The 9,232-nt window shown below is 36.8% G+C and overlaps 1 protein-coding gene across 1 annotated transcript; it reads left to right on the top strand.

Annotated features, from left to right (window-relative positions):
• The first annotated feature begins 3,931 nt into the window (after positions 1-3,931).
• On the top strand, positions 3,932-6,418 carry LOC114752645 (putative receptor protein kinase ZmPK1). The gene has a single exon (XM_028941389.1). It carries the CDS (start codon positions 3,932-3,934, stop codon positions 6,362-6,364), a length of 2,433 nt encoding a protein of 810 aa, XP_028797222.1. The 3' UTR covers positions 6,365-6,418.
• The last annotated feature ends 2,814 nt before the right edge of the window (positions 6,419-9,232 follow it).

Below are 9,232 nucleotides of genomic sequence, written 5' to 3' on the forward strand. Positions count from 1 at the left end.
TTGGAGTTCTCTTTCTAAGAGAATTTCCTGTTGATACATATAATAAATCCCCAAGGCGTCATTCCAAAACTTCTTCCAATACGTATGCCTGTTCCACCAATTTATGCTCTAGTGTTTGGGCAATGAATAGTAAATTTATTTAAAAATGCTCAACTTTGAAGGGTAATCATGGGAAGGGAATTTTAGGTCTGACATGTGCTCAACTTTTTTTGGACTGAAGACACGTGCACTACACAACTAAAATTTGGTATTTACTTATGTAGAAGAAAAAAAGTGATAAATATTAATGAAAGGGGACGAACTAACTATGTTGGTTTAAAACTAAAACGACATATTGTACCCAAAAAAAAAAAAGTAAAAAGACATGTGTCGTTACCAAAAGAAAAAATAAGACGACATAGCAAATATTGTACTGTCTACATCGTTTAACATAATAACGCTTATGTTAAAGAGTATAACGACATTGGAAATGCAATACGTCAAATTGATTTTCAAGGACTTTTTTCATAATTTTTCGGATTAACTAATGGTCAATTCTTTGAGAGAAACATTGCATCATTTGATAGTACCCAGTGCCTACAGAAAAAATAGTTTGAGAGTAAAAATACTTTTTAATGCTCAAATTTTGAGCCAGTAGTTAAGAAAAAAATAATCAAGATGCGGTAATTAAGTCCGTTTTTTACGGAAAAAAATTATCAACTATTTTTTCATTTACTTTATTGTTTGTTTACAAAAATCCTTAGTATTTTTCAAGGGCAAGAAAAAAACAAGAAAGAAATTAAAGACGGACGTAGAGTAGAAGGTATACAGAAAGTTTGAATTCAGAAAAATAAGATCCAAGTTCAATATCTTTTATTTGTCTTTGGCCGGGTAATTAATATGATCTTCAAGGTTTCTTACCTATTTGTTATTATATATTAATTTCTTATATCCGTGGATTTACAAACAAAATATAAAAATTAATCATGTCTCCTTTTAAAAATATTATCTGTATATTTATTTGGTCAAAAACTCCAAATCAAATAATATGCAGCTCAAAACAATAATGATAGAAGATGTAAGGAACAAGTAGTATATAAATCTTGTATTAATTGGCCAAAAGTAAAAATATAAAATAAAACATAACAGAGATTTTATGAATGAAAAAAATGCACTTTATAACTCAAAATTAAAAAAAAAATAATTCATTATTTAGTACCTTAAATATTACGTACTCCCTCCAATCCACAATATAAGTCATTTTAAGTAATTCATCAATATCAAAAAATAGTAGTTAACTCATTAAATCTATGCCAACTTGAAGTTTTTTTCAACTTTAGCGATATGTTAAATGAGGTTGCGAAAGAAAGAGGAATGCATACCCCTCTACTCTTATTTATAAGGCATTTTTAGCATGTTTTATATAGATCAGGAAAAATTTTAAACTGCATTAATTCTCTATTGAAATATAATAAATTTTTAACTTTACCTATATTTAATGTGTACATCTTTCAAAAAAAACTATCTACACCATAATAAATAAAGGATAAAATAGCAAATTCATTCAAAAACTTTAGAGAGAATTACAATGAGATCCTAAAGAAGAAAAATAATTACAAAACAAGTTCAAAATTTTTCATTTTCTACCATGAAACTTGTCATTACAGGTTGTTTAAGTTGTTATTAGGATTTTGTAGTAATTATTTTTCTTCTTTGCACCTCATTGTAATTCTCTCAAAAATTTAATAAAGTGATTTATAAATAAGTCCAAGAAAAACCTTCTATCACTGCCTTATAAATAAGACAAAGGAGTAATAAGTTACATTTAAGCCTTAATTACAGGAATAAAATTAACAAATAAGTATTAATTACTTTCCAATTGACTTATTTTTTGGGCCATATCATTCTGGACTTATATTTCTGAATACGAGGAAGTGTATGAATTCTTATGTACCGAAATAGATATAACTTTACGTATCAAAGGCGGCCTGACTTAATGGTGTATTGCAGAACAACGGACCTCGATCAAAACATGCAATTTCGGCCCAATTAATCTGCAGACTTGAGAATATTGAGAACCTGTGAAAGTCAAGGGACTAATTAGTGTTCAATTTCCTGAAGCTGAAATAAATGAAAACCCTATCATTCAAAGACTGAACCTATTATGATATGGCTGTTTAATTAATCCTATGCGTTCTTCTGCTCTTATCTCTTCTTCTTCTTCATCACTTAGTGGCTTCTCTCTCTCAGTGGAGAAAACCGGAAGATGTTATTCTCTCACCTAACAGGGTCTTCTCAGCTGGCCCCTACGCTATTGGTGAAAACGCATTAATGATATTGTTTCTTGTGATATGGCAAGATTATTTGTCTGTGCGACTCCAAAATTTGTCCTATTTTAATAAGGTAGTTGCATCATTCATGAGTTTGAAGCAATTGAGAATTTCCTTCTTTATATTTATGCTCTCTCTCTGTGTGTATATATTAAGACACAGAGAGAAATACAGAAGCAACCAATTAGTTTTGTTTTGGACGACTAAGCTAATCATTTTCTTCTTGTTAAAACCCAATTAATCTTTAATATTGCTGGCTAGCTCAGTATGACTTATGGTCAAGAATTTAAAATATATATTTCTAGTCTATTATGACTGCCACCACTATCATACTGTTACCAATATCATATCACCACTATCTGGACCACTACCACCGCCACTTCCCCTACCATCAATTAGCACTATTACCATTATTTGGATCTCTCAATATTGTCATACATATCCTCATTTCTCTTCTTGAAGCCTATGACCTATTCAATGTCAACTCTTTCAAAATTTCTTCCACTCCACCAATTGCTTCTGTGAATGTTCGGGGAAAGAGTTTTTCAATGTTATCCCAAATATGAGATAACAAAATGTTAATAAGTACTATGTCTGGTCCTAAATATAAGAGCTAGTTGATTAATTTGAATAGATTAAGAAAATAAGTTAGTTATTTGTTATAAATAGGTGTTGTATTTCCTAAAATATCCTTGCTAATCAAATGTATTGGCTAGAACTATATTATTAGAAAGACTACCTTAGAAAAAAATGAATAAAAATGAGAGACAAAGTGAATTGGGAGTCTTATATTTAGAATAAAAATAAAAGTCAAACAATGTTTTATATTAAGGACCGAAGGTAATATATACTACGTCCGGTCCTTAATGTAAGAAGTAGTTAACTAATTTGAATAAATTAAAAAAACTAGTTAAGTCAGTTATTTGTAAAAAAAATAGATGTTGTCTTTTTTAAAATATCCTTGCTAATCAAGTGTATTAGCTAGAACTACCATTATTACAATGACTATCTTGAAAAAAATAGATAAATATGAGAGACAAAGTAGATTAGGATCTTATATTTATTTAGGATCAAAATAAAAGTCAAATAAGTTCTTATATTAAACACAAGAGGTAGTATATTATTACCTCTAATCTTAATTATTAGGGCTAGTTTGTAGTGTAAATTAGGATAGAAAGTAGTATTTGAAAACATAGTGCATAGTAAACCACGGAGCTTTTTCATTCACCGGAAAAAACAAACCAGGTAACTAGCTTCTGATGAAACTTACATAGTGAATGTGCTCTACGTCAAAACAGTTTTCTGGGGCTCTTCAATAGATATTAAGTATCGGAATTTTTTAATAAATAGATATCTGAATTTTTATGTAAGGAAATCTAAATAACTTTACGTACCTGACTTGATGGATTATTGGAACAGACGTGTGGTCCTAAACTGAAGAACGTTCTGCGAAAGCTGTGAATTTTGAAGTCTAAGGACTGATGTTCAATTTCCAGCAGCCTAAATAAACAATAATTCTGCCAATCAACGACTATTTCCTAGCAATTCCCATCTTCATTTATATATGTGTGTGTGTGTGTGTGTATGAGAAGCCCATTTCTCCTTCGCTCATGCGTATTCATATGGCTGTTTCATCAATCCTACACGTTCTTCTCCTCTTGTCTCTGTCTTTTCAATGTTGTTCATCTTCATCACCATCACTTAACAGTGGTTTCTCCCTCTCAGTTGAGAAACCAGAAGATGTTATTCTCTCACCGAACGGCGTCTTCTCTGCCGGCTTCTACGCCGTCGGTGAAAACGCCTATGTATTCTCCGTTTGGTTCACTCGAAAACCCACCGTCGTTTGGACGGCTAACCGTGACCAACCTGTCAACGGAAAACGGTCATCACTTCGCCTCCATAAAACCGGAAACCTTGTCCTCTCTGATGCCGGACAGTTCAACGTGTGGTCCACTGACACTACCTCATCTTTGCCTTGGTTGACGCAACTGAATCTTACCGATAAAGGGAATCTAGTACTTTACGAGCTCCATCCTCAACAAAGCGAAATTCTATGGCAGAGCTTCGATTTCCCGACCGACACTCTACTTCCTGGACAACAACTCACAAGATACACAAAGCTTGTCTCTGATAGAAGCCTCACCAACCATTCCTCTGGCTTCTACCAGCTTTCATTCAATGATGACAACATCCTCAGCCTTTTGTACGATGGCCTTGATGTCTCCAGCAAATACTGGCCAGTCCAATGGCTAGTAAGTTGGGATGCAGGAAGGACCACATACAATAGTAGCAGAATCGCAGTGTTAGATTCCATTGGAACTTTCAATTCAACAGATAATTATGGATTTACGACTTCTGATTATGGGGTTGTAATGCAAAGAATATTGAAACTAGATTCTGATGGAAACATTCGAGTGTACAGTCGACGGAAGAATGATCCCTGGTATGTGTCGTGGCAAGCCATATCTAATCCCTGTATTGTTCATGGACTTTGTGGTGCTAACAGCACGTGTGTGTATGATCCTATAGAAGGAAGGAAGTGTTCGTGTCTTCCTGGATATAGAGTGAAGAACCATAGCGATTGGTCTTACGGGTGTGAACCCACATTTAAACTCTCATGCGATAAGAATGAGACTGCTTTCTTCAAATTGCCAGGTGTTGAGCTATATGGGTATGACTTTATTTACAAGAAAAACATCAGTTATAGTGATTGTGAGAATGAATGCTTACAAGATTGTGAGTGCAGGGCATTTCAGTACTCACTTAACAATGACGGCTTATTTCAGTGCTATACGAAAAGAGTTCTTCTCAATGGTCGTCGATCACCAGACTTTAGAGGAACAACCTACCTGAGACTTCCTAAAGCCAAAAGAAACAATGTTTCGTTCTTTGCAGATGAAGAATTTGCTCAAGATGATGGTCATGTTTGTTCAGTGAAGCTGGATAGGTCCTATGCCGAGAGTCATGTCAGCAGTTTTTTGAAGTTCTTTCTTTGGTTTTCTGTTGCAATTGGGGTGTTTGAAGTCCTCTTCATTTCTATAACTTGGTTTTCTTTGATAAGAACCAAGCAAAAATCTGATGGAAATCAACAAGGGTACAATTTTGTTTCACCTTTTGGGTTCAGAAGATACACTTACTCTGAGCTAAAACAAGCAACAAAAGGGTTCACGGAAGAAATTGGAAGAGGAGCTGGTGGAATTGTGTACAAAGGAGTATTGCCAGATCAGCGAATTGCTGCAATAAAGAAGCTTCATAATGACAACATTGGAGCCAAACGAGATGAAGCAGAATTCCTAGCTGAAGTGAGCATTATTGGTAAGCTAAACCACATGAACTTGATTGAAATGTGGGGGTATTGTGCTGAGGGAAAGTACAGGCTGTTGGTTTACGAATACTTGGAGAAAGGTTCTTTAGCAGAAAATCTCAAATCAAACACCTTGGATTGGACCAGAAGATACAACATTGCTCTCGGAACAGCAAGGGTTCTAGCATACTTACACGAAGAATGCTTGGAGTGGATTCTACATTGTGATATAAAGCCTCAGAATATTCTTTTGGATTCAAATTACCAACCCAAGGTAGCAGATTTTGGTTTATCTAAGCTTCTAAATAGAAGTGACCAAAACACTCAAAACTTCTCAATGGTAAGAGGAACGAGAGGATACATGGCACCTGAATGGGTTTTTAATTTGCCAATAACATCAAAGGTGGATGTGTATAGCTTTGGGATTGTTGTGCTGGAGATGATAACAGGAAGGAGTCCGACGATGATGGGAGGTCAGAGTGATGAAGGAGAAGAAGCACATAATGAGAGGCTTGTGACGTGGGTGAGAGAGAAGAGGAAGACAACGACGTCGGAGGAGGAAGGGTCGCCGTCATCGTCTTGTTGGGTGGAGCAAATAATTGACGCAGCCATTGGATCGGAGTTTGAGGTTGAGAAAAAGAAGATGGAAACTTTGGCAAGTGGGGCTTTGAAGTGCGTGGAAGAAGACAAAGATGCGAGGCCCAGCATGAGCCAAGTTGTTGAGATGCTTCAAAGCCATGAAGATGCTTAATTAGCTAGTTTCTACGTAGTCATGCATGTTTGGGGTGCTTTTTGTTTTTTTTTTTTTTTGGAGGGGGGGGTTTGCCTTTGTTATTTTGTAGACTGAAATCGTGTTTTCTTCCATAATAAAATCCTTTTTCTTTTGTAAGAAAATGGGCCAGTACACCCTTGGTGGATTGGACCCAAGCCTAGTATCATTTGGGGTCCAGGTATAAATTACAAAACATATGGGTCCTTAACTGCAGTTTTAGCCTTTTTATATGACATGCAAAATGGGGGGAACGGTTGGACTAAGGAAGCGGTTTATTAATTTCAAACGTGGGGAGTTACGTAACTGATCCAAGGGGGATCATTTTCAGAGAATGCGTTTTTCTCCAAAAAGGCAGTACGTTCCTCCAGACCCCCTACTCTCTGAACCTCTCCTTCTTTGTGTATTTGTTGTGTCTTGAAGATCCGAGTTCCTACAGTAACCGGACCTCCGCGTGGCTATCTGAGACTATCTTATACTTCAGGTACGCCCGAAAACCATCATTGGTATCAGAGCAAGGTTTTTAACAAACCATTTCTTCCGCTGCGCCACTCTGATTTGTGTAGATTCTGTTTATTATACTTCAGCGCATCGGTTCTTTTACTCCGGTCCTCTTTTTTTTTCTTCAGTCTGCATTTTCTTTTCATATGTGTGTTCGTTCACTATTTTTGGTAAACATATGTATGCTAGATTACATATATAAGTGAGTACAAGAGTCCTAGAACAGACAGAACACGAGGGAAATGCTTAGAACGCACCAAGATAGAAACAAAGGACCGAAACCGTGAATGGGTCATTGAAAAACCACAGATTTAGGCTTCAAATTTAGTCCCATTATGTAGGCCTCGCAAAAACGAGAAAAATGGCACCGGTTTCGTCGAAAACGGACGTCGGACGGTGAAGTTACGCCTGAAAACGTGTTCGGGTCCGTCGGACCCGACCCGTGAACAGTACCGGGTCGGACGGACCCGGCTGGAGGTTGAAGACAACCTCCAGCCCCCCAAACGACGTCGTTTTGACGTCATATAAAAAAAAAAAGGGTTTTTTACTGGGCTGGACGTAGGATCCAGCCCAGACCACACAAAAAAAAGGAGGGGAAACCGTGTACTGGGCTGGAGGCAGGATCCAGCCCAGACCAAAAAAAAAAAAAAATGTGAAGGTAACCGGTTGGGCCGAGATGGACCCAAACCCAACCGGTCCAAATTACTTTTAAATTAAAAAAAAAAACAAAACGAATTTAAAAAAAAAAAAAAGGACCAAGCAGCGCCACGTGGCGCGTTCTGCCACGTGGCACCCCACCTTGGCACGTGGGGACCACCACCTGACAGGTGGTGGCGCGTGGAATCCGAAGGCGCGGCGCGTGTCGTCGGCATCAAGCTTCATGGTGGCGCGTGAAGTACACGCGCCGACAGGGCGAGTGGGAAAAATATTTTATTCATTTTTTCGCTAATTTTTCCTTCTAGGGGCGCGTGTAGGCGCGTGAAGGGTCCGTTTGAGGTGCGGTTTGTCTATAAAAATCCCTAAAATCAAGATATTTATTTTGATATATAATTTGGTAATTTTGGAGATAATTAAGGATCTATTTGTGAGTATTTTCAGTGTATTTTCTGGTATTTTTCATGCGGAAATAAATTCCAGAATATTCAGAATAATTTAAATTATTTTGTTCTAGGTGAAAATGAAGCAAGAGGCTTCTAGTAGCACTGAAAATATCCAAGATGGTTCATTGGAATACTCATACATGGATAATGCAGTTCCAGAATATGAGCCAGAGGATGAGGATCCTGAAGAGGACCCTGAAGAGGTTCCTCAAGAAATCCCGGAGGAGTTAATGGATTCTGGACCTAAATCAGAATCTTTATTTTCCACTGAACCCCTCCGTACCGAACCTCATTTGGTCTGTAATGATTCGCTAGATCTTCCCAATAAAACCGAAGTAGAGGAAGGCGAAGAGGTGGATCAACCCTGTACCCCTGCTTTAGCTATGAGAATAGCTGAAAGTGATGCAGCTAAATTGACAAACATAAAAGGCATCAATGGTGTGCTCGCTAGCTACGTCCATTACATGACCGATAAGAAGAATACAGAGTTCTACCTAAGAGTCATAATGGAGTACATAAGAGCAATAAGAGTTAGAGGCGGACCTAAAGGCAAACCCATAAGAAAGTCTTACTGGATCTGGGCCATAGAGCTAGTGTCCTCCTTTATGAACAAAACGCGCAAACTTAGAAGCCTAAGAAAAGCAATGCTTGATTACATTTATGTTCATATCAAATGATGTAATATTTGTATTCGCCTTGAATTTGTGATTTCATGCATTGTAAACAGACTAAGTATGTTATTTCATTTATTGAAATTACTTGAATTATTGTTGTATGATTATTTATGAATATCATATGTATGCCTTTTATAAGTGGGAGCTTTTAGAAGATAAGACTTCTAAAAGTCATAATTTTTAAGTGCTTATATAAAATCCTTGATAGGAAATAATGTTTGTTGCTTGTATCTGTGTGATGGGAGGTACAAACGTATGCTCTTGATCATAGATCTTGCAGCATCATTACTTTCTGATCAAGGATGATATAAGTACAAGACATTGTATACTTCGCTGTGCTATATATAACTAAGATGTTCTCTGGTACGTCTCTTTTAGAGAGAACGTAGAATAATGTGGGATAAATTTGCTTCAGAACTGAAAATGGCAACCAAGAACATAATTGCTGAGCTTAATAAGGGAGAAAAGCTCAACGGGGATAACTGGGACATATGGCACCGAAAGGTTCAATACATCTTGGAGGAACAAGATGCGGTTGAACCTCTAACCACTGCAATGGTCGAGCCTGAAGTTGG

The sequence above is a fragment of the Neltuma alba genome, unplaced genomic scaffold, assembly GCF_004799145.2.
Source record: "Neltuma alba isolate B1F8T4 unplaced genomic scaffold, ASM479914v2 tig00007462_pilon, whole genome shotgun sequence".
Classification (NCBI taxonomy): domain Eukaryota; kingdom Viridiplantae; phylum Streptophyta; class Magnoliopsida; order Fabales; family Fabaceae; genus Neltuma; species Neltuma alba.

Excerpts from the sequence above, each read along its gene's own strand:
- LOC114752645 (XM_028941389.1), top strand. The coding sequence starts at position 3,932 with ATGGCTGTTTCATCAATCCTACACGTTCTTCTCCTCTTGTCTCTGTCT.